A 26,237-nucleotide genomic window follows, 5' to 3' on the forward strand; every position below is an offset into this window, starting at 1 on the left:
TAATGTTATATTTTATTATTTTGTCACTATTTAATTATGCTTACGGTTATGAAACCTTTCTACTATGTTAAATGATTACGGAATAAATCATAAGAACGCATATTTATTTTAAGAAAAATCAATTAAGCTTTTTTATGTGTGCATAGTAATGTCTGCTACATTAATTAAATAAGAGTATAAGATGATATATTCTAAGCATTTGGAAACTTGATAGTTTTTATTTTATAAGTTATGATATATTTTTATTTTATTTTATTTTAAAGAAATATAAAGCTTAAAAGGATTCTTTCTGCTTTTTTTGCTTGATAGAGTCTTTTAGTTTTGCTTATAATATGGCAATTCTTCGTTTTTCTGTTAGTTGACAGCTTTGGCTGTGTTTTCAAGATTTGTTTGCAATTGTTTACTATTACACAATTCTTTAGACAGTGTCTTGTAGTGGTTGGTAGGTGCCGCGAGCAGAGAAGGTGTAGTCTTGATTTTTATCTTGCTGCCCTTAAATTTTTATAATTTATTTTTATAGATGAGGGCCATTCAATTTTTAAACGGGTTTCATAAAATTATGCATCGATATTCCATTACAAGTTAGGAAAAGACCATTGCGGTTTTGGATTTAAGTAATCATGCGCGGCTGCACGTAATTCCGTTTTATTTAGTTATACAATTATACAAATATGCTTTCAAAACAATGTAAAAGCTTTTAAAAATTAGACGCGTCAGTCAAAAATTAAATTTATGCTATCTCTTACGATATATATCATAGAATCATCAAAAATGGTTATAGTTTTGTAATCTTACAGGAATCCTAGACTTGGAGACATATTTCGATAAATAAAGAGAGCATTCGTTCTTGAAAAAGAAACTATTCGACGTTGTAAGAGCATTGGATTTGATTGGGCCACTAAAAACGACGCGTCATATGCTGACATACTATTAACAAATCAAATGCGAGTTAAAGAATTTGTACTTTTGCATCACTGTAGAAAAAAAATCGTCAGCAAGAAACAATACTTATTATTCATTCATCAGTTTCTTTAAAAGCGAATAGAAAGAGGCATATTTGTTACGATTTTTAGATGTCATTTTGATTAATTCTTATAACTTGTTAATTGATTATTGTTGTTAATAAGAAAGCAAACATGAAAGAGGCTGTGCAATGTCATTTCAAAGTTAGAGATATTGATATACGCTCGCGCTGGGAGCTTAGCATCAATTTGGGGTGAGCAGGCTCTCTCCTTAGGGATAATATTTTTTCTTAACTTGCAACAGAGTATAGTTAAAGGTGTTAGATACACTTTCAACTAGAAAAGTAATGACTTTTACCTGGAAGTAATCTTTAACAACAGTTCGTTTTTGATGAGATTAGCAAAAGTACTTGAAGGTTTTGTTACTACCAATTGAATGAGACACAAATGGTGAAAAGAAAAACCTGTTTGTGATACCTTTATCCTTATAACATTCTTTCAAGGGTGAAATTTTAGAAAAACGTAGTTAAACCCTATATGAAATGTATTGCAAGCAGTGTAATTACATGATGCTTTACTGAATGGTATTACGGTGAATAAATGCTCGTAATACGGTGAATTCTTTTTTTTTTTTTTTAAGAACGACACATTTATTTATCATCAAAACTACATATTTTACAATAATTGCGCTTGATTTATTGTTGGAAAAATATCTATTATGAAGCAAAGTTGACATAAGTTTCTGTTTCTCTAAAGACGAGAAAATATCCAGATATAAAGAATTAAACTTCTGATTTAATGATTGATTGGCATTAAAATTGGGAAGGACATGCTAAATAACAAGTCATTAGAATACATTTAATGTTAAGGATGGCAAGATTGAATATCCCATTCATGTATTCATTACGTATAGAAAGTTTTTAATAACTGAATAATTGTTTTGTAAAATAAAAGGTTTCGACTTTTAAATATTTTCTAATTGTTCATTATACCTTTTCCTTTGATTAACTGGGAAATCGCTTATACTTAAAAAAAAAGCTCTTTTTTCTTCATTTATCAAAATAAACTTACTTTTCCTTTCATTTTTTCTTTATCTTCCAAAACTTCCTACAGTGCTTATTTTTTTTTAATTTAAATTTTTTAAAACGTCTCTATTTGCTTAATCCTTTCAAGACCAGTTTTTTTCCAGTTAAAAGACAAATTACGACTTCAGTCCACCGAATAAGGTAGAAAGAACAATATGTTGTCCAAATAAAATAAAATAAAATAATAACTATTTGAGCAATTAGGGGGCTGAGATATATGCGTCTTATCAGGTGTTTTTTGACAAGACACATATGTCCCATTGATGTTTTTGATTTGAGGGACTTATATGTCCCGGTAGGGCTGAATGGATTAAAATAATAAGTGTTCCTCACATTAATTGAGTACAGCTTTTCACGACAAATTAGCAGATTAAACATAAATTTTCACCGATAAGACTTAGAAGTGAACAGCAGTTTATGTTATTAGCTACATCTTAACGGTTATTCAATACCGCATTTTGTAACAAGAGTGAGTTACAAAAAGAAACATTACAGGGGTCAAAAATATGGATTTAAATCACGGCAATATCAAAAACATAATCTTGCTATTTAAAGAATAATGCTAGAATATCATTTAGAGATATCACAGCGGACGTAAATCTTTCATAGTTATTTTTGGAAGTAAATAATTTTACTTTGTTTGGTCAGCTGGATATATACGTCCCAGTTGGACTGAAAGAGATAAAAAATGCCTGTTTCTCAAAGTAATTGAGTACATTTTCCCATGACGATTAACAGATTAGGGTGTGAATGCATTGCCGATAAGATGCAGAGTTCAACAGCAGATTGTGTTATTAGCTACAACTTAACAGTTATTCAATATAGCATGTTGTAACAAGAGTGAGTTACAAAAGGAACCATTACAGAGGTCAAAAATAACGATTTAAATCACGGCAATATCAAATATGTGATCTTGCTATTTTAAGAACAATGTAAGAATAGGATTTAGCGATTTTGCCACGGACGTAAGTCTTACTTAGTTATTTTGCTTTTGCCCGGGGTTTATACGTCATAAAAATTTTTATCACGCAAGTCAAACTACGAGTGTTTTTAAGGTAAAACATATACTCCAGCTCAGGCGATAGTTAAAAAATCTATCAATAAGAAAAATGTACATAAAAAGAACGGGAGAAAAGTACTTAAAGGTGACCTTTATACAACTTTGAGGAAATGAAAGGCTTAGTGTGCGATTTTCAGCTTTTAGTAATACCCAAATAAAAATAGGTATTCAATTAGTTGCAGGGTGATACAGACAAAATTACTTACTCTATAAACGTCGCGGTAATTGCACTTTTGAAAAAAAATACGCATTACAATTTGCGTTTGAAAAATTCAGTAAATGACCTCATAATATAAAAGCAACAAGATAAATAAGCGAAGTATTCTTGCTAGTATTGTCGTTATCTATAGCCCACTTTTGACGACCGTTTTACAGTTGTTAGGAACAATATGCAACATGAGTAATAAACGAAATACTGACAAAGTAATTGTCCTTGGTGTTTCATTTTGATCTTACAGTTGCTAGAAACTATTAGCAAATTCTTCTTTCAGTATCGATGAGAGAACCAGTTAATTTTTATTTTATACCCGTCGTTGAACAGCCGACCCAATTTTCTGGGTTTACGACTGCTTAAGTTTAACTACGCAGCCTTGTAATTTTGAATCCAATCCAGAAGACAAGGAAACTCCTAGAGGTATTTTTTGTTATCGGAACATGGACGACACAAGATCACGGAGATTTGTTGCTTAGTTTTTACGTGAAAACGTAATAAACAGACCGACAATACACAATTACGGTTTTGTATACAAACTTATTTCCGTAATTATAATATTAGTAGCGGAGTACGGGTTTCATAGTGCACTGTTTCAATCCCTTTATATATTAATAAAATTAAATTAGTTTGAATTTACTCAATAAATGTATAAAATTAACATATGTTTTTTGCTTAAATTTTTCACACTACGCTTCACTACAGTTAGAAATTTGAATCTTTCACAGTGAGTAGCACTATACCAGCTGTCAAAAATACATTTGAAGTTGATGAATTTACAAAAAATCAATATCAGGTAAAAATCAATATCTACCCAAAACCGAAAAACATGACATAGGATCTACAAGACAAAAAAGTTCAGGAACAACTGGTTTAAGTGTTTAAATCACTCATAAAAAGAGATTTTACTCACTGTCTTCAATCCGTACATTATCATTTCACGTGTTTCTGTTACAATTTCGTCTAATTTAAAGCCAATGCTATGTTACACGTTTCTTCCTTCATATCGCATCGACAAGTCTAACAGAATATTTTTGCTTGTATTGTTTTTATATACAGCGAAACTTTTTACTATCATTTTATTGCTGATATGATCAAAATGCGCAAAGATTAATATGCAAAATATCGGAACTGGTATTCAAAGAAATTGATATTATCTACAGCGTACTTTAACGTCAGTTTTACAGTTACTTTACAGCTAGAAACTATCAGGACACGTATATTTCAGTACTGTTTGAAGAACCATTGCCATCCATTGTGGGAATTGGGCATTCTTTTCCATTTCTTAAGCATTTAAATCACTCAAAATAACTGTTTATTCTCCCTGATTTCACTCCGCAAATTATCGTTTCACTTGTTTCTGTTGCAGTTTCCCCTTATTTGACGCAAATTCTTTGGTCTTTTTTATTTCGTATCAAAACGTACTTCACACATCCGCGTGGCTGTTGTTATACGCTAGGGGACACTAGTTGCTATGCCTTTCACTGCGTCTGCGTGAGTGCATCATTCTAATCAGTGCGATTCAAAACTAACCACGGAACTATTCACCAAATTTTTCAAATGCAGCTTGTATAATTGTTATTCTAGTTATATTTTGTCTAGAAGTATAAAAACTAAATTTCAGGGTATAAATTTAAAAAAAAAATTAAAATGGCATAGCTAATGAAATATCAATTTCACTTAGTCTAAAATTAGCATAGTAAGATTTGCTTAAGTCTAATCTTAGACTTAGTAAATATCAATTATATTTAGTCTAAGATTGGATTCTAAGAATAGCATTGAAGTTATGCATAGATGTTCTTTTTTCATTTCACATTGACACGAAGCTCACAAATTCACGTGACTTTTGCTACTTGGGCACTAGGGGACGCTAGTTGCTATGCTGCGTCTGCGTGAGTGCATCATTCTAATCAGTGCGATTATTCAACTATGGGATTACTCACCAAACTTTTCGAATGCACTTTGTGCAATTGTTATTCTAGATATAGGTTATCTAGAAATGTTAAAATTAATTTTTGGAGTATTACTTATTTATTAAAATAGCAAGGATAGTAAAATATTAATTTTTCTTACTCTAACATTATCATTAATCCAGATCCAATAAATTTTAATTAATATGGGTTGTGCATTAATCATCGCATCTATGCCTTAAGATTTGCTCACATTTTGAGAATATGTTATAAATTATTATCATCGTCGATGATTTTAATATTTCAATATAAACGTTATCTAAAAAACTAACCATAGTTTTCGCAACAAGAGAATAATAAAAATAGTACTTAACACTGTAAATTGTTAAAAAATAATAAATAGTATTCGATACATAAGCATGTATACGTGTTTGTAAGAGTATACGAGTCAGTTATACTCAAACAAAATATGGAAGATTTAAATATATATACTTTTAAACCTACTTAGATGTATTTTTTCAGTTTTTTAATCTTAATTTTCAAAAAGTAATAAAAAAGGGTTTTTGTTATAATATTTAAGTTAATTATTAAAACTTGCTTAGAATAAAATATTATTTTAGTTCTCATTTAGCATCAAAATCATGTTAATTGAACAACGTAGCGCGATTTCTCAATCTAACCGAAAAAACATTTAAATGTTAATGTAAGTTTGCGTCATGTTTTACGTATTAGAGATAAACTAATTAAGTAAAAAAAAATTTGGCGGTAAAAATAGTGTGTTTTCAAAAATGTGTGAGGAAATTTTTTTCGGATCAAGTATACTTTTGAAATGAATAGAATATTAACAAACTAGAAAAGTGAAGAACTTAGATCAGTTGAGGGCTTCAAGATTAAAATAAACAGAATTGCTGAAATAATTAATAATTTTTGACTAGAACACCAGGAAAATTAAAAATTTAAGTCACTTGATATCAGTATCTCCATTTATTTTTAATTCAGCATAATTATAAAGATACTGTGGTTCATTAACGATTAATAATTTTTTGCTTTGTAAATGTATTTTTATTTGATAAAGAACAAATTAAATTTGGGATATTTAATTGAATTTAGTACTGCGTTTATAGATATTACAGATATCAACACAAATATGACTAAAACATTTCTATATCATTATGGTTGATTTGCGTTTATTACGGTTTGCTACATATTTTGGTGCTATAAAACAGTGTAATTTTAAAGTTTATAAAAATTCCACTATTTTTATTTTTGATTAAGTATAATATTTTAAAATGGATGCTTTAGTTTTACTTTAAAAAGTACGAGTTTCATTAATTCCCTCAACTACTGCCTCAGTTCTTCACATTTTTAAAAAACAGAGAACATTAATATGAAAGTTTTTATATGTTGTGAAAGTGCATAATTTTAGAGAGATTTGTAAATAAAAATACCATATTTTTTTGAAAACCTTCTTATGATGTATTTGTAATCTTTAAAAGAACTCTGAAATTTTTCATGCTGACAAAGGCGTTTTCTCAATAATTCGAATACACAAATGGAATGGCATGAATGCTTACATTTTGTTACGAAAAAACTGTTTTTTTAATAAGAGCGCACATTTAATTATTATTAAAGCGTATATTTTAACAATGAGATATCAAAGTAATTTTTGTAAAATTTTTATTATAGTAAAGATAGTATTGCTGTAGTTTTGGAGAAACGATTTTTTGATAAAAATGAATCTTAATTTTTTGAGGGTGTGAAGCTGATACGTTTTAAATAACTAAACATAAATTGATTCATCAAAACTGCACTAAATTAACAAAAAGTTGTATCGTTAAATTATATTCCAAAGCTCTTAATCATTAGTTCATATAGTTATTTTCGCACATAAAATATTCAATTGGCATAGAATGAGACAATAGGAAGCAGTTTTTTTTAAACCAACGAGTTCTCTAAATATCCTATGCTGGCAATAGTTGCCAAAAGGCTTTACTTTTAAAAGGGAATGGCAAAATTACTTACTAGGAGAAGAATTAATAAAGTGTTACTTTGAAGACAAATATAAATAAAAATGTGAAAATTTAGATACAAGAAAAACGAAATCTAAAGATACGCATGTTAGCAAAACGGCACTTCATAAGGGGGGCATTTTTATTTATATTGTTGACTTGATAACACCCCTGATAAAGATATAACCCCTTATGAAGTGCCGGTTTTGCTAACAATCCCTGATGAAGTGCTGTTTTTGCTAATATACGTATTTTTAGATTTCGTTTTTCTTGTATTTAAATTATCACATTTAATTTTGACTTATTGCTTTTAAATAAAATTTTTTGCTCTTTTCTATTTTTTAAATGCTAAATTTTTGTTTAATTCTATTTTTATACTTTGACTGAATTTGAAGACAAATATTCTTTCTTATATCTCGTAATTACTTTTTGATAGCTCAATTTTTAAAAAAAAATCATACGAAAAGAAAGTCGGTTAAAAAAAAGAGTTAAGTTTAAATCAGAAATAAAATCAGTTTTAAAAAATCACATACGCAAAGCCATATACATACACAAAAGCCGAAATTTATAGATGTAAAAAATAAAGTAGAAGTTTTTTTTTTTAACCAATCAAAGCTCTTTAAAATTTTGCACTATCTCAACAGAATATAATAAGTATTATAATAAAGAGTGGTAATTTGTAATGCACTTACCGGCTGTCCTCGCACGGCCGACTTGACCATAGTGACTTCAGCATTTCCTGGCAGAAGAACCGCCTCCGGAGGGGGGCACCTTTCGGTCCCCTCCGCAGCCGCGGCTGCCGCCACACACCGTTGTCGGTGTTCTTGAGCCATCTTAGCCATCTGCTGATTTCTCGCCTTTCTCATACTTATCCTCTTGCCGAGGTATCCAACTGTTGCATATTCTAGTAGGGAGGCAAACACCATCACGAAGCAGGTTCCTAAGTAGACGTCAATACTTTTGACATATGAGATTTTGGGTAAGGCGGAGTTGGTACTGGACATTAGGGTGGTCATTGTGAGCACTGTGGTGACCCCCAGGGCTACTCGAGCCGGCGTTGCGTTTCTGTGAAGCCAGAAAGACACCCAAGAGATGATTACTATGAGCCCAGCTGGGATGTAAATTTGAATTAAGTAGTAGCCCATGCTCCGCACGAATTGAATTTCACAAACTAATCTGGAGTAATTACCTGTAAACATAACAAAACTGTCTTAGATATAGCATAAAGACACTTAAATACAGTATAAAAGCATTAATGTAATATTTTCCACCTGTTCAAAAGTAACTGTCCATGGAATGAGATTAAAATCCGTTGACAACTTTCAATGAAATGGCAAAATCATGTGAGATCTTAATTAAAGAAAGCGAACTTGTCTGATAAATACAAAATAACTTGCATGATGAACACAAGATTGCTACTCAAATGGGAGCCTCACTCTAGTTTTTGTAGGACTTCTTAGAGAAAAGTTATGATCCATGCCTGATTTGACCTTCCATGTCATCAGACTATATCTCTATACCTTTCGGTATGTGTATTTCACCAAAAGGACAGATGAAAGAGAACAACTAACGCTAGCTTCATTAGCTGCAGACTATTATAGCTTGGTTGACTGCGGATGGTTGTTGGGTTCATCTGCCAACGTGCCTCAAAGCACCCAAGCATTGCGAATCGCAATGAGTTTGCTTTCCTTGACTCCCATGCTGCAGTTTAAGTTATGGGATCCTTTTGGAAAGACGATAGTGCTAGGATGTATGCAATTCAACGTAATACAAACAACAATACAATTCTCTAACAAATTCAAATTAAAAATCTTCCAAGCAATGGTTGAACATCACTCTCTAATGTGTTTTTAGTCACTGAGACATTCTCGATTAGCAAATCTATCTGCTCCTGACCTCAGCAATATTGCATCTGCTCTTTATCTATTGTTAGTGATGAAATAAGACGCATTATCAACTGCGCATTTAAGTACTATATACTGACTCAGACCACGAGAAAGTTTTGGGATAAAGAAGGCAATACTTTTAGGGCTCCCAGGTAATCTCTGTAGACATGTTGTCTATCATAATTAAACCAAATTTCTGCACTTATTAGAGATATAGGATGAACCCCGCATCTATAACTTTTCCAAAATAGACACATACCTTTCTTGCACATTTAGGCTTAAGATGAAATGTGCTGAAGTGTGTGGCCATTACGCTAAATTTAAGCGCTTCTTCCATGAGTTTAATATACATTGTTATATTAATATAAGATGATGAGAATGAAACTTATTTGAATACGGGCAACTCTGGTGACTTCAACGCATTCTTTAACAAACCTTTGGTTCGTGCATTAAAACATGAAATTAACTCGACGCCGTAAATAAGTAAATATGTACGAATTGTTAGCAACAGTTTAAACGTACGTAATACGAGTAAAAAGGAGTAATATTTATGAATGTATAAACATGTAGAATAAAGGTAATTAAGAGAAAAGGAATACGTTGAGAGTAAAATTGATTCAAGAATATCCATAGTTCATAAAATATATTTTTCATGGTTTAAAGGAAATTCATAAAAACAATTTTATAGCTATACATATATTATAATCAGTATGAGTTGTTAGAGAAAAATACAAAGAGAGAAATTAGTAATTGGTTTCTCTGTTCTAACTTGAATTGATTAAGGTATTGATATAAAGCATCCTAAAAGGTGGTAATCATGGTTACAGTTTAATTGTAGGTAAGATCATTATATATTATGATACAAAATAACTAAAGACTATTCAATTTAATCCGAAAGTACACTTATTTTTTACTTTAACTTATCTTGTATTCAAAATTAGCGTTTATAAATAATGATGTATTTTTCTAACTACAGTTCCAAACAAAATATACTTAAACAGATTAAATTTTATAGCATTTTGTGAGTTAAATAAATAAAAATTGACTCAATAAAAGTTAAAAAAAATCATCAAACATTTTATAGAATAATAAAGAATAAAGCAGCATGAGAAAAAATAGATATTTAAAAATCTTGAATCTACAACTTTAGAATCAAAAAACAAATGCATTAAAGAATTAGAGAAAATTCTTTGGCGCAATGCAAAGTAGGCTGAAGATTTTTAAACAAAACTAAGCACATTAATCATTTTTCATGTTTATATTTTAATGAATCAAGCTATTTTGCAAACTTCCTATTGGAAATATATAAAACAATAAATTAGTTTTGACAAAATGCATTTTATTATTATTAAATTTTTATTTTCGTCGCACATAATAATACTCTCGAAGAAAGTAATTATACAAGTTTTAAATTAGCTTATTTATTTATTTTCTTAAAAAAAACTATTCGTAATGAAAAATTTCATCATAATAACTAGTTATATGTCATTTTTATTGATTTCTAAAAAAACTTCAGCAATGTTGAATACAGTTAATTAAAGTGATTGAAAAAGAAAATTTATTCCATAAACATTGAAATGATTATTAAAACTCAAAATCAATTGAAATCAAGGAAAAGACGACGCATTGCATTTTCTATATGCAATTACTAACAACATTTACTAAAAGCAATTTAAAGTATTCCTCTAACATATTTGAACTAATTGATTAGCGTTTACTATTATGATAGCAACAAGAAGCTCCTTATTTTGTTTTTCAATAAATATCTTGGAATTAATGAAAGGAACCAATTATTTTGAAAGTTTAATTACTTATAGGAGCAAGAAACGAAACCCATACCTGTCGAGAGGTGCTCTTCTTTTTGGTCTTGACGATGGCCTAAGACTTTGAATTGGGGTAATTCGACATCTGTCGACATTCCAATTGATTTCTCTCCGTCTCCCCACTTATACCTTATGTCTCTCATTGTGTACCCGACTGAAATGAAATAATCAATAAATTAATATTTAAAATTATGGGATTATTTATAGAAGTTAAAAATTTAAATCACATTAAACAGATGTGAAAATTGTTTTAGAGAGAATTTCATACTTTTATGATATGATTTATCTTATGATAGAAGAAATTGAATGATATTTGTCGAATGTATTTTAATTACGATGTTATTTCGTTAATGCTTCTTTTATCATATTCTCATGTGAGGCTAAATAGCAATTAAATCAAACATCATATCAAGATAAAAGATAATCGTTTTTTTTCCGCATGCCTGTTTAGGCAGTGGGGGTTCGATTGTTCCTGTTTTTCAGTGGCGCCATCTACGGCCAGGAATTCGACTTCTGCCACGCCATTCACACAACGACAACCCGTTTATAGGGCGGGTCACATGCACACACAAAGGAGAAACGACATAGAACACACAGAGGGAGAAAGAAACATTCATGCCTTGCCCGGGATTCGAACTCAGAACCTTTCTGATGCAGGGACAGTTCCCTGCCCCCTACACAGGCCAGTCGGTAAGATAATCGTTAGAATATGTAATAACCGTTTGAATTGAGTATGTGAACTATTTAAAGTAATTATGAATATTCAATTTAATTGTTCATATAGTTATTTTCTGATGAACTTTAAAATACGTTTTGAATAAAATCGAACACTGAATTGCCGTCTCCCCACTTGTGTACTTTATGACCCTCATTGCATACCCGACTGAAATCAAATAATAAATGATTTAATACTTAAAATTATGGCATTATTTCAGATAATAAGTAATTTAAATCACAATAAACATATGCGTAAATGGTGTTCAGAAGGAATTTCCAACTTTTAAAGTCTGACTTATAGTAGGAAAGAAATTGAGCGATATTTGTTGAAAGCATTTTAATTACGATCTTATTTCATTAATGAATTGAATTGTTTCTGTACTCACATTTTTGTGAGAGTCTTAAATTGCACAATGAATGACTTATACCAGTCTTCTCTTCAACGATTACAGTATGGAACGAATTTCGTGTTTTATTTAGACAAATACTTGATCTTTCCTAATTCGGGTGTGGTAATTCCAAATCTGAAGTTAATTTTGTTCCTAAAACTACGGGTTTGCTTTAAAATGACATTTTTATTCTATTTCTTTTTTAAAATGTAAAAGTATAAAAGCGTTATAAATAACACGAGACGTAAATGTTGAGACAAAAAGGGGTAAAAAAAGCACATCACCAGGATTAAAATTGCATAGGAACCCATTCCTAGAGATGCTTAGGGGCACTTCCCTATCATAGTTGCCGAGTGGCGCAGTTGGTTTGTCGTCGGTCTTCTGAGCCCAAGTCTGCGGGTTCGATCCCCGGCACAGACACCGGATTTTCGGGATACAGAAAATCCTCAGCGGCCATGTTGTAATTATGCGGCATGTAAAAAATCCCTGGAGTGCCTTATTGGCTCTTGGCATTTCCGGCAAAATTAAATTCCTAGTGCACTTTAGCATCCAAATAGAGTGTCGGTGCTACCATCTAGTGTGGCAGAAACTAGACGTCCAAATTAACATGACCAACGGTATCTCACCCATTGTGGTGGTCATGAAAGAGTGGATACCACCTCTGGAGAACTCACTAGGTCTGCTCATCGGCAAGACCGATTGCGCAGCTCATAGGAAATAATAATTGAAAAAAAACTTCCCTATAATGGCCTGCTTAAAGGCACACGAAGAAACAGTTCATAACAGCATGCATCTCCCCTGGCAGCGTATGACGTTTCGAGGCATGGGTACCTATGCAAGTTTAATCCTGAGAATATGCCCTAATTCCCTCAGAATTTTCTTGATACATTTTTTAAATCCCTGTTATATATGACGTATTTAAACTTATACATTTTGGCAAAAAATAGACAAAAAATGTGAATAAAAAAACTGTAGCTAGGAAAGAAAAACGGATAACGGATGTGAAATCAGCTATACCAAAGTCAGAGATGCTAACTGCTCCGGACAAGTCAAAATAATTAATAAAACGGTAGATAACAACAAAGTAAATTTTGCAAATATTTGACTATTTTTGCTTGTTTTTTAAAAGGTAAAGCATGACATAAGTACTACAAAGCGGTAATTTATATAAGCCTACGAATTATTTAGAAACAGTGGTGGATAAAAATCTACTAAATTGAATTTATTAAACCAAGAATCACAATTGATAAACTACCACATTAAAATATATATTTGCTGTCCGGAACAAATTGGCATCTCTGCAAAGTATCTAAGATCTGTTAAGAAATCTCATGCAGCAGAAAAAAGAAGTATTTCCCAGTGTTATTTTATATCTTGAAAATGAAATCAAGTTTTTGTCTAAAGTAGTAATGCATATGCAAAATTAAATGATAATATGATTATTTTCTGGTGAACTTTAAAATATATTTTGAATAAAATTTGAGTTAAACACTTAAATTTTGAATTAAAAATCAAAATATTCTTAAAAACTGCTAAAAGTTAAAAGTGGAGCATTTCCGCAACAGCCCGTTGTGGCCAGGAGGGTCATGGAGGAAAAGGCTCTATAATTTCGTGACCAACGGCATGATTGGGACAATGTGGTCTGCACTGCTCACAGGCCGCCTATACTTCCCAGACAAGTTGGTGCCCATCGATCTGAAGCTGGTTAAAAAGTGTTACATTAAAAACTGGTACAACCTTAAAATTGCTCTTGGTGATACTAATAAATAGACTAAGGTGAGCAAATTACTTATTAGTTTATGTGTAAGCGCAAGTAACGCAGAAGGTATAGATTTTAAATTCTTAGTTGTTCTATAACATTCAAAATTTAAATAGTATAATTTTGTTTCAATAGGATTTCTTCAGGTACATAATATTTTTCCGAGACAAATATTAGATTAAAATGTTTAGCAGGATTATATCTGTTATTAATTTATTTTGCTGATTCCTTTTATTGATCAAAAGTTTTGATATAAATTGAATTATATTATCATCTAAGTATATTATTTTCCCAAATAAATTCACAGCACTCTGATCAAGCATGAAACTAAATTTGATTTTTTTCCTCAGCAAGTTTTAAGTTTTTTCCTTTTAAATAGCAGTTCTAATTGAAACAAAAGTGGTTTGTTGTATTTCTTTCCTTTAGGGTTTTAAGTATAAATTAAAGTACTTCATTTAATTTTAGCTTGTTCAGAAAGAATAAAATTACTTTCTAATTTATTTTTTATTAATTACTTTATTTATTTCAATTGAAACAAATTAGAAAACAAAAAGACATACATATATATAAAGTTATTAAAAAAAGAAAAGTGTTCAAGCAAACTTACAACTTTCAATTTCGAGAAAACACACTTGTCTGTCCATGGGAAAATATTGTAAATCCATAGGACACCCGGCAGTTACAGTCAATCTGAAAGAAAAATAATATTTCATTAACGCTTAAACTAATATAAATTTGTTAAAATAGAGAAGTATTTTTTGTAATATTATAAATTAGTTAAAAGAGAGAAGTATTTTTTTGTGTACAGTATCTCTGAAGTATTCGTATAAAAACCCTATATTTCATGAGAATAATTAGAGCGTTTTTGTTTCCACAAATATTTTTTCCGTTGCATTGGATTTATAAGGACAGCTATTTTCTTGAAAAATATTTATTTCAATGGAAGTTTTGAAAATATTTACTTTCGTACTTAATTTATAAATAAATGCACTTGCCAAGTATAGCTATTTGTATCTAGAATATTTTATTTCTTGAAGCAAAATATAAGTTAATATGCCTACAATGTAAGAAATATATCACTATATAGTCATTAAATTCCTTGGATGTTTACAAACGAAAATGATTAAAAAAAGTAAACGTTGCATATTAATAATTATAAAATTATGCTGAGAAATACAGCACTCATTAATTTTAAATACATCTATAGTTTCAGGATTTCCAAGATATGTTCGAAGTAAGAAACTATCATATAAATATAATAATTTACTCAAGAAACACATTTCAGGGCTTGTTCAAGGAACACATATGAAACATATTTCAGTACATAATTTAGCGTTTATAGAAAGTTTTCTTAAATCTTTCATAAATTAAAGCAACCTTCATTCAATGCAATCACTTGGGACATTTTAATGATAAGTTCTTTCAAAATTTTGAATCCACACTGTAAAAAATGATTTCTCAAAATTGAGTAAATATGTGTAAAATTACCTCCGAAAAATAGTCGAATTTGTAAAACCCCATGTATTCAAAATTGAAACAACGTATACTAATTTTTGAGCCAAATGCATAGTCTCTAAAGAGATGAAGAGGGAAAAAGTGCGATAGAAATGCCCGTTGACTGCCGGCGGGATTCGAACCAAGGATTTCTGGGTTTGTAGTAGGATACTTTTATAAATTTGACAAGTGACATTTTTTTACAATTGATTTATAGAGAAACGAATAGAAGCAGTTTTTTCAAGCAAAAATATTGCATTTAAGTATAGTACTTTGCATGATTTGATGAATTTTTTTAAAAATTAATATATATATATCAATTAATGAGCGGTAATGCATCTTTTATGGTGACAATATAATACTGTCTCTGAATACAGACTATTTTCAAGGGAAACTATGCACATGCAATAATTTTAACGCAAAACAATTTCTCTTTAATTTAAGAAAAAATTATTTTTCTTTATTCACGAAAAAAATAAAATCTAAACTCTTTTCCGAAATATTTCCTTATCAGTATAAAACTGCATTGGAGATTAAGCGAATTCTCTGATACCTTAAGTTAGTGTCTCAAAGTAAAATTTATTGCCACGATCAGGACATAGCCTAATCCCTTGACATACTACGACCAACATAAAACAATGCTTAGACCACTCTGTTTTTTTGCAGCCTGCAACATGATAGAATTGTTAATGGTAGCATGTACAGGATTTACTGACTGTCGCAATTAATGACTTTCATTGGTAATAGTCTACCCTTCGAAGTGGTAAAATGTGGTTGCAGTTCTAATCCTAACAATAAATCCTCTATCTCCACAGGGTAAAGTTTGTAGCGTTATGACCGTCACGTAGAGATTCTGCATTGGCCCATGGAGGTTACTCAACTACGTTAATAATTAGCCTCACGGGAAATCTCTTCACATAGACAGAGGTGTATTAAGCCTGATACAGCTAGCAAATGCATGTTTTAGTGTAGCTTTCACAATATTCTTGTCGCAGTGATTGGCGAAAATCCGCCATGTCGCCAACTACAGCGGGAATTGACAACATTAACTGGATGTGATATATGTTGCGGAACAAGATGTACGGTTGAGATCAGGCTTACAAACAAAGAGCAGGAAATGATTTTTACTATCAATCATTCATGAAAGTTAATAAGGTAAAGGATTCAATGAATTTTTTTTGCATGAGAGTTGTTGATGTTATTTTTCTATTTGTTGATAAGTGTTTCGTTGTTCTTAATGAATAGTTTGATTCTGTGATTGTTTTAAAACATTACGTAACTTGAGAAAACATTAAAAATATTGATATAACTTAATAATGACTAAAGTTTACTGTGTTTATTGTTCAGTTTCTATGATTTTATATAGGGAATCACGGAAGGGGAATTTAGATATTGATTTTTTTTAAATTTATTTTTACTTTGAAATTACTGAAGAGGAAATTCGATAGAGTTTAAAATTATAACTAGTTTTGAAATTTTGAGCGAAGATTCAAAAAAAATTATCATTAACCCTTTCGCGCCGACTGTCACAAATATGTGCCAGCATAAAACCGTATCAACCAGGATGAAAAGATAAAACTGGTAATCAGAGTAATTCTTTAGCAGTTTATTTGTGGACGGAGTTACAATTGTTTGATTTATTTAAGTCACCATAACTTTGTTCAAAATAAAACTATTTAGTCATACTTTGAATTGACATAGATTATATATATGATTAAACTAACAATAATAAACATTTAAGTTGCCGTTTTTTATTTAATTACATCCTAAACCTGATTTTGTACGAATGCTTTTCTGAATCACTCACCCCCAAGGGGTTAAATTACTTTTTATGAGTTGATATATATATATATATATATATTATATATATATATATATATATATATATATATATATATATATATATATATATATATATATATATATATATATATATATATATATATATATATATATATATATATATATATATATATAAAAGTTAAAAAGTTAAAAGAATAAAACAACTGCGAAGCTAGTCGTAGATATTAACTGTAAAAGTAAGTAAAAGTAACTGTTTAAGAATTGTAAAGGCCAAGTTTAGAGCTTTTAAAAAAGATTAGGAAGGAAAACAAATGTAAAGTCAGTGAAAGTTATTAACTGCAAAAATAACTGCTAATAAATTATAAAACAATCTTGACAAGTAATAGCATGTTTATAAATAAATGTAAAAATAGCTGTTAAAAATGTAAAAACCGTTTTTAGAATTCTTAAAATAAAGACGAAGTAGGAAAATAAATGCAAAATTAGTAGAAGATATTTACTGTAAAAATAACTATTAATACGTAAATTTACAGTCCTGGAAATAACTGGGATAATTAACAATAACGCGATGATTCTCTATGTTAATGAATGCCTGAAAAAATAACTATTAATATTTTTTTCACGATTCGTAAAATCCGTTTTTACGATTCTTAAAATACCTAAGAAGAAAATCAAATGCAAAAACAGTTGGAGACATTCACAGAAAAAAATAACTGTTAATTAAATATGATGATTAAAATTTTTGTCAGTATATTTTAACATTATCATACATTGCTAAATTGTATACTTATTATGCAAAAAATACATCTACATCAAATCAAATAATCTTATTAACAAAATGGAAAGAAATATGAGTGATAAAAATATTTCTATTTAAAATATTGGAGTTTCATTAAATAATAAAGACATAAATGAAAAAAGAACTAAAAAGCTGACAGATACAAACGAAATAATTTCCTTTTTATTCAATCTTTTCCAGAACTAAAAATGCCAAGAATTTGCTTAATTTTTAAAAATTAATTAGATATTACAAAAAGAGTGATGTAAAAAATGTCTTCACATAATAATTAATAGCTAGTTGCGTTTTAAGATTTATTCACGATTCATTATCTATGAAATATTACGTCGTAAAATTATCATAAACCCACAGCAGCACATAAAGAATTTAAACGATGCAACGATTCTTTCAGATTCTGGAAACGTTGTTAAGTTTCAACCATTACGTTTCACAACATGGAAGAAAATGTTTCTGGTAAAAGAAGTGATGTCTAGCTTAGTTTATGGTTGATTAACGGTTGTAAAAGTTACACTTCATCTCATACAATTTTTAAAATTATGTGCGTAAAAATGTATTTTTATCAGCGATTTAAAAGAAATGATGTAAAATGCTTGTTTCTGTTAGAAAAATGTAATTGCCTTTCAGAAGATAAAATGTGCTAAGATAACTGTTGCTTTTTAGAAAAATCGTTAGACGAATAAACAGAATTTCATGGTTATTCTTTACATAAAATTATTTCTAACTACATTTTAATTCATACGAAAATTTTCAATAAACTTTATAATGTTTTTAGTTTAATTTTTAAATTCTAGAAAGTTGTCTTTTGGTAAAAAATATGAAGTTCTGTAAAGATATATAAAATGAGTAAAAAAAATGCGAATTTCGTTGCAAGAATAAACAGAGTTTCATATAGTGTTTATTTACGTAAAATTATTCCTGCCGGCCGGGGGCAGAGTGGTTAGCGTGCCTGACTGCGAAGTCAATGGCTGCGGGTTCAAATCCCGTTCAGGACATGAATGTTTTTCTCTGTGTCAGCCGCTGTTGCGTATGCTGTATGAATATGGCCCACCCTATAAATGGGCATCTATGGCAGTGTGGCGTGGGTAATGTTGCTCGCCGCCGTGACTTTGGTCATGAGGTGCCGACGAGGCAATGCAAAATGAGCAACAATGCCAGCATCTTTGTGCTAAGAACGTTAAGTTCAGTGCCTGTCGCTAAAAAACAAAATAAAGTAATTTCTAACTGCGCTTAAATTGATACGGAGTTTTTCAGTAAACTTTATAGAGTTTTTAGTTTGATTATTAAATTCTAGAAAGTTTTCTGTAGGTTAAAAATATGAAGTTCTAGAAAGATACGTAAAATACGAAAAAAATATGAAGAAAAAAATACGATAAGAGAAAATACAGGAATTTATATAAGAATAATGGTGTTTCCTTGCATAAAATTATTGCTAACAACGTTTAAATTGACACAAAGTTTTTCAGCAAATTTTATAAAGATTCTACCTTAATTTCAAAATTCTAAAAGGGTTTCTGAAGGTAAAGGATATGAATTTCTATACCGGTATGTAAAATGAGAAGAAATATTCAAAAAATGTATCCTGCAACTTCAATCCATCAAAATTTTATCCTCAGACGTGTATGTAGTACTTATTTTATTTTACAACCTGTGTTAAACAGCCGAAAACCTTCAGAGTTCACGATTATTAAAGTTGTTCAACTCCGTTGCCTTGTAATTTGAACCCAACCTAGAAGACAATGGAGCTCCGTTATCAAGCAATGGGGTAAATTAGACTTCATGGAAGACTTTATGATAGAACTAATTCACATTTACGTTAAATGTAGAGGGAAACGACGAAAACCTCTCTCCGTTAGCCCGACGGCAAGTGAACTCCTACCCATGATCTTTCACCACTAAGGATATATTGTGTCAGCCTACACCTTTCAGTGGGTAGTTTGTATGACTCATCTGAATCACAAATAAGCTATGAAGTGTTTAGTAAACAGAAGTTATTTAAATGGATTAAAGTAGCACTTATACAAAAGTTTTATGTTATTCAGATTTTTGCTGTTCTTAATGGATGGTGAACTATATCATAAAACTATTGAAATCATTAAGAATCTTGAGAAAAATTTTCTTAAAATGAAATTAAAACGGCTGAAAATAACTGATGTTTAAATGTAATTTTTTATATAATAAATAATTGCTAACTTTATTGTACATTTATGTGTTGTCTGCATTTAAACAATTATGTTTTTTGAAACTGTTTATTTTTCATTCCTTTCAAAATTCTGATCACTTAATTTGTTGACAATTCTGAATTTGCGCCATCTCATCTGTCACGTGGAAATGGTTCTGCAAGGAACCATTGCTCGTAGGTTTTAAAAATAGCAAAATAATTTCACTGGAATAATACTTAACAATCCTTTTAACCTCTAAGGAAGCTTTTGACAAAATTTTAATGAAATTAGGATAAAATGAGAGGTGAAGATAAAAATAAATTTAAAAAAAATCCTATATATTTTGTATTAAAAATATTTCTTATGTGTGAATTACCACAAAATTGTTAAAGTGATAGTTTAGAGCGGTGGTGGCTCAGGAGACAGAGCATTCACCTTTCAATGAAGAGACCCTAGATCGATACCCAACAATGGCTGGTTGACCATAGGTTAGAATCCTCCTGCTGTCAGGTTAACTGTGGGAGGCTTTCGTTGTTTTCATTTCCATGTAACGAATTGCTGGTTAGTTTCATCCGAATGTCCCCCACATAGACTAGTTAGTCCCAATGCGTGATCCAGTAGTTCCCTTGTCTTCTAGATTTGGTTCAAAATTACAAGACTAGGGAGTTGATAATTACTAGTCTTAAACCTAAAATTGGGTCGGCTGTTCGACGACGGTTACAAAATAAAATATAAAATAAAGTAATAGTTACGCATTTTTTAAAAAAGATATTTGCATCGTCGAGTGCTTATGCCAAATACAAATTGTTAACTAGATATACACTACAAAAAATAACTTTTGAAATTTTGATAATTTTCAAGATTCAGTGTTCCCTTAAGCCTGAGTAATTTTTTTGAAGTCACCTAACAAGTTGCTGTATAAAATTTAGAAATGTCTCCGAAATCATACAGTTGTAATTGCACCAAATGTCTTTTGAAAACAATATTGTATTTGAAACAAAAAAAATATTATTCATAGATTTTATTTTATTTGTTTCATTAACTTTTGTTTCATTAAAATTAATTTTGGTGCATAATTTTACTCCGTTTCTTTTTGGAACATTGGACATGTTTACGTTAGTTTTAATTAAATATTATGAGTTAAAATGAAATTCAATTTGAATACGAATTTCAAAACTAGGTGAAAAGGAATGCTAATGTTTTTAAAATTTTTTTTTAAAAATTACAGTTCGCGAACATTTGAAAAGAAGCTAGGAATCTATTAAAAAGCAGAAAGAAACTGCTTTTTTATAAGAAAAATCATTCATTTCAATAAATTCATTTAAAATATTTCTTACATTCAATATCTTTAATTTCTTTATTTTTTTCACATAAAAAAAACTCAAACATGAATTTTAATGGAGAAAAGCTCTTTTAATGACTTTCATAACCCACATTTTCAAATCGTGACACACTTGAATTTAGCTACAAAAGGAATTATTTCGTGGTCTATTACAAAAACATTACCAGGCAAGAATTTCAAAACAGAAATTTTAACGTTAGATATATTCTGCGAATTTCTTTCTTTAATGGTAAGCGGCCTATGATTTCAGCTAACTAGTGCCAGCGCTTAGTTTTTTTTCCTCTTGTTTATTCAGTGTTTTAATAAGGAAACTCAAATTTCGTGTTCGGCACTAACATGAAAAAATGGCTTCTTCCGGAAATATTTTCGGGAGCCAACTTATGTGCACGAAAGAAATTTGAAGACTACCATTTGGTAGTTGTGAATTATGAAAAAGGGTTGATTTATGAATGACGCAGACATCCGGCTTGTGCGCTTACTAACGAAATGCTCTAACCACACCCTAGGAGAGAAAAATTTTCAAGATAAAAATTTCTGCTTACATTAAGAGCAAAATTAGCATTAAACGTGTCAGTCTTTTTGAATAGAAAGAGTGAATAGGAGTGTATTTGCACGTTTACGTGCATTAGGACAATACTTGGCAGCTGGTTTTGCATTGCAGAAAAGCCCAACTAGTTATTTTTCTATTTTACTATTATATTTTGTATTCTTTGGAAGAATGTAAAATATTACGAAACTGTTACAAATTTAAATACGTTACAAAATAATAAGTTACGTAAAAATAAGAAAAATAATAATTATTAATTTTTTCTTCAAAATAAAATAATATTTCAAGCAATATTTTCCAACATATCTATGTGAAATTGCTCGTTTTTGTATAAACAAAGTTCCTTAACGGTACTGAATTCTGTATGGATTCCAACTTTGGAGAAAACGTTTTAGTATCCGAATATTTTTGATGATTTCTGATCAAATATTTAGGATTTGATATAATTATTGAATAACGCTCTAAGTGACTGATTATCAGAGGAACATTTTTGTAAAAATACAGCTCCTGGCTTTGTTTTGTCAGGGTTTCCAGTTTGTGACCCCCTGATAATGCCTTATTTTATAGTGAAGAAACTTTGATAAATTCAAGAAATTCTCCTAAATTCCTCAAAATTTATTTTATGCTGTTAAATCAAATGACACAGAAATTTACTTTTATGTTACTTTAACAAAAGTATAACCCTTATGTTTGCAAACGAAATATTAAAAGCAGAAAAGAGATGTGGTAAGAAGGCACGCTATGGTTTACTTATATGACGGGGTGTGTGAGGTTTCGGTTTATGGTAATGTCATTTATTGATAATGGTGCAAATTATAACTGGTGGTCTGTGGTAGCCTTTAGTGAGAAAATCAGACTCCTGTCTGGAGGGGCCGGGGTTCGATCCTCGACTCCAAGACACAACGAGTGCGTGCTATCTAAGTGCTCGTATAATCTCTTGAAACGAAATGTCCCGTGAACGGTTGCTGAGCAATACTATGGGTACAGGGATCTGGAGAATTTTTTTTTCTTCGCATTCATATCGATGTCTAAATTGATGAAGTGTCCTCACGAATGAGTGGTGCTGCCATCTATGTGTTGGGTTTTGAGCTTACGATGTACTTTCACTATTGCCGTGCCTCTTGTCAAACGAAAGGCTGCTGACTTAATTCGCAAATGGCTGGCTTGTTCCAGGTTTATTAGAACCAACATAACTTGTGAAAGGATTGCATGCGATGGAAGATGTTATAATTGTTTGAACAGTAAGTGATTCGCGAAACAGGATTCTTAGAAATAATACATGTATCGACGAGCTTTTTTGGAATGACCTAAAGCATTTAGCATGATAAATATGGCCAATTGTATAGTGATAAGTATGATTAGTTTAAACTTGATACGCATGAACATTCTTTTCATTCCATTCACGATTCACAGAACAGTTCGATTTTTGAATCGTTTTCACAACATTTCGAATTTCAAGTAAGTTTGGTGAGTGTTCGTTTTACGTTAGAGACCGGTAACCTTAATATATTTACTATTAACAGCAGATGAATGCTGTCAACTTTACTGGATTTCAAAAAAAAAAAAATTCTGGTATACCGGAAATTCTAGTTTTAAAAATTATAGTTCGTATTTATACGCATGTAGTAATACAAAACTGAAAAATTAATTGAACCGAATCCATGGTTCTTAGGCCATGCTTTAAGGTTTCGTGATAAAATTACCATATTTTACCAACTTTTATCACTTATTATAAAACCCTATTTTTTTGTTAATTTTAGAAAAATCATTACCAAAGAGTTTCAGTAATTACTGAATACGGCACATTTTACCGAGTTCTACTAGTTTCGATCATACTTTTTTTCTCAGTGTAAAAAGAGAGTAAACTGAATTCAATTTAGTAAAACTATTTTTAATGCCATAAAAATACCCTTTTTTGTTAACTCTACTGCTATTTTTCTGTTATTTATACATTCCATAATAAAACCAACTAGTCAAAATTCATGAAATTTATTTTCACTTATAATCATAAAACTCAGTCGTATTATCTATAAAACTTATTATTTACAAATTGTAGTATTACTAGTAATATTTTTACCAAATGGAACAAAATCCTACGGATTACTTATTGTTCTTTTTATCTTAAAGTTAGTATAACGCAAAATGACATTTTTGAGCTTTAACTAAAATAGCAATCCTGAGCTCTGGTATACCATATCAATGATTGTTTTTTTATTATTGCAATTTTTTCCCAGAAAAACATATGGAACTGATAAGAAAACTTCTGTTTGGTTATTTAAGCCTTTCTTATTGCTTTCGCTTATATAAATATCCGAATGCATAAAAAATGTCATTTCAGTAGATGCTGAAGGTCGAAGTGGCAAGAACATATTGGGATTCCATTGAGCAAAAATGCTGATGCTGTGGAAGATATTTTATTTATTTTTCGGACTGTGTATTGCCTTTCTCAGTATAGAATAATAGAAAATATGCAAAGATATAGCACATATTTGCTATGTCTTATATAAACGTTTATTCTTTACTCTATTTTATTTATACAAATACATATTTAATATTATTAATATATATTATAAGTATATATATTTAATGTTTTCTTTATAATTATGATCAAATTTTAAATTGAATGCACACGTTTATTAAATAACAGTTTAAAGAGAAACAGTGCATGAGGAAGCAGGTTTAAAATATATGATTAAAAAGAGCTATATACTTTTTCGAGTTTTCGAATCTTTATCGAGATTTTAACCATTTAAAAGAAAGTGGAAAGTATAGACCCCACCAAGTTTACTGATTTTAAATGCCTAAAAAAAGCTATTTTTGCACTTATTTGTTTATTCTTTGTTTGTTTAAACTTATTTGTATACACTTTGCTTGTTTATACTTATTTGTTTACGCTTCATTTATTTATACTTATTTGTTAACTTTTGAATATACTTTTGTTGTCACTAATGACACTCAGAAAAGCCAAAGTCGCCAGTCACTGATATTTTTGTGAATTGAGTCAGGAAGGTGAGTCTTCTGTTTGATAAGAGAGCACCGCAAGAATGAAAGATCGTCTTAGCTCTGAACTCCGTGGAAAGATGGCAGCTCCACTCATTCATAAGGCCACTTCTCCAATTTAGACATAGATATGAAGGGAAAGGAAATTTCTCCTAATCCCTGTACCTAAGATACTGCTCAGGAACCGACCACAGGACTTTCGATTTGACAGATTTTACAAGCTCGCATATCGCATGTACTCAGTGTGTCTCAGTAGAGTTGAGGATCGAACACAGCCTCCTTCGTGCCAGAGTCTGATTCTCCATTCACTGGGCTACTACGGCCATTAATGAAGGGCTTTGTTTACATAGATGTGGGTAGTAGTAAATGTTAGAGTGGTATCAAGAATATCAAAAAACATGGGGGAGCAATTTTTTCTTGTGCGCAATGCGTTTGTTCATGGGATTATTTCTCACTTAATTTATCACATAACTTATAAATTCCGTTAGTTAAGAACATATATTTTATCCATTACTTATAATTCCAGTAATTAGAAAAGCATAACTTATAAATTTCCTCATTTATAACCACAGTAGTTAAAGCTTATCGCCAAATCTCTACAGTTGGCCATAAGCTTTAACGACTTATATCCTACATTTTGAAAACTCCACCAACTTTTAAAAATTGTCTTAAAATCAAATTAATTTTTGAAAATAAGTAAAAAGAGGTTCTTTAAATGAGCAATCTCAATCCTAAAAATATTTTAACGTAACAGTACTGGGAAAAATGACCCTAAAAAGGGGTAAGATGAAATTTTGTGATAAATTTAATTGTACTGGTAAAACTAAGGAGTTATTGAGAATTATGAATGAATTATTAAGTATATATTTGGTAATTATGTATCTATATCTGAAATATCTTCATAAGTAACAAATGTGAATATATAAATACCATTTTAAGCATATTAATGAAAAAAAAACGAATTAATGTGCAAAACTAAAAAAATAATTTTCAAAATTAAAATGTCTTATTGTTCTTCCACCGTGGAATTACCAAGTACCTTAAGAAACTGTACGAAAGCCGATTAATTTCAGGTTAAATTAAGTATTTAAAGCAGTTTTACCTTCAACTAGAGAATTTGTGACAAAGACAATATTAAGTCATTTGGACAAAATAAGAAAGAAGATAAAAACATTTTGAAGTTTATGTATAAGCTTAAAATTGTTACAAGTAATCGGTTATATTTGAAAGCTGTAAGATTAAGATTACGTTGCTAACTTATAATCTTCATAAATATTGAAAT

General features: G+C 30.2%; 1 protein-coding gene across 7 annotated transcripts in view; it reads right to left on the reverse strand.

Annotated features, from left to right (window-relative positions):
* The window catches only part of LOC107442615 (gamma-aminobutyric acid receptor subunit beta-like), a 299,127-nt gene that overhangs the window by 115,724 nt on the left and 157,166 nt on the right, over nucleotides 1-26,237 (reverse strand). For all 7 annotated transcript variants that reach the window (XM_016056221.4, XM_071188358.2, XM_016056223.4 and 4 more), the window contains 3 exons: nucleotides 14,419-14,501; nucleotides 10,963-11,100; nucleotides 7,930-8,426 (listed from right to left, as the gene is read on the reverse strand). In XM_016056221.4, the coding sequence (XP_015911707.1) occupies nucleotides 7,930-8,426; nucleotides 10,963-11,100; nucleotides 14,419-14,501 (718 nt within the window). The remainder of the gene's footprint in view (nucleotides 1-7,929; nucleotides 8,427-10,962; nucleotides 11,101-14,418; nucleotides 14,502-26,237) is intronic.

Source organism: Parasteatoda tepidariorum, chromosome 12, assembly GCF_982258835.1.
Source record: "Parasteatoda tepidariorum strain Cologne lab strain chromosome 12, Ptep-v5.0, whole genome shotgun sequence".
NCBI lineage: Eukaryota > Metazoa > Arthropoda > Arachnida > Araneae > Theridiidae > Parasteatoda > Parasteatoda tepidariorum.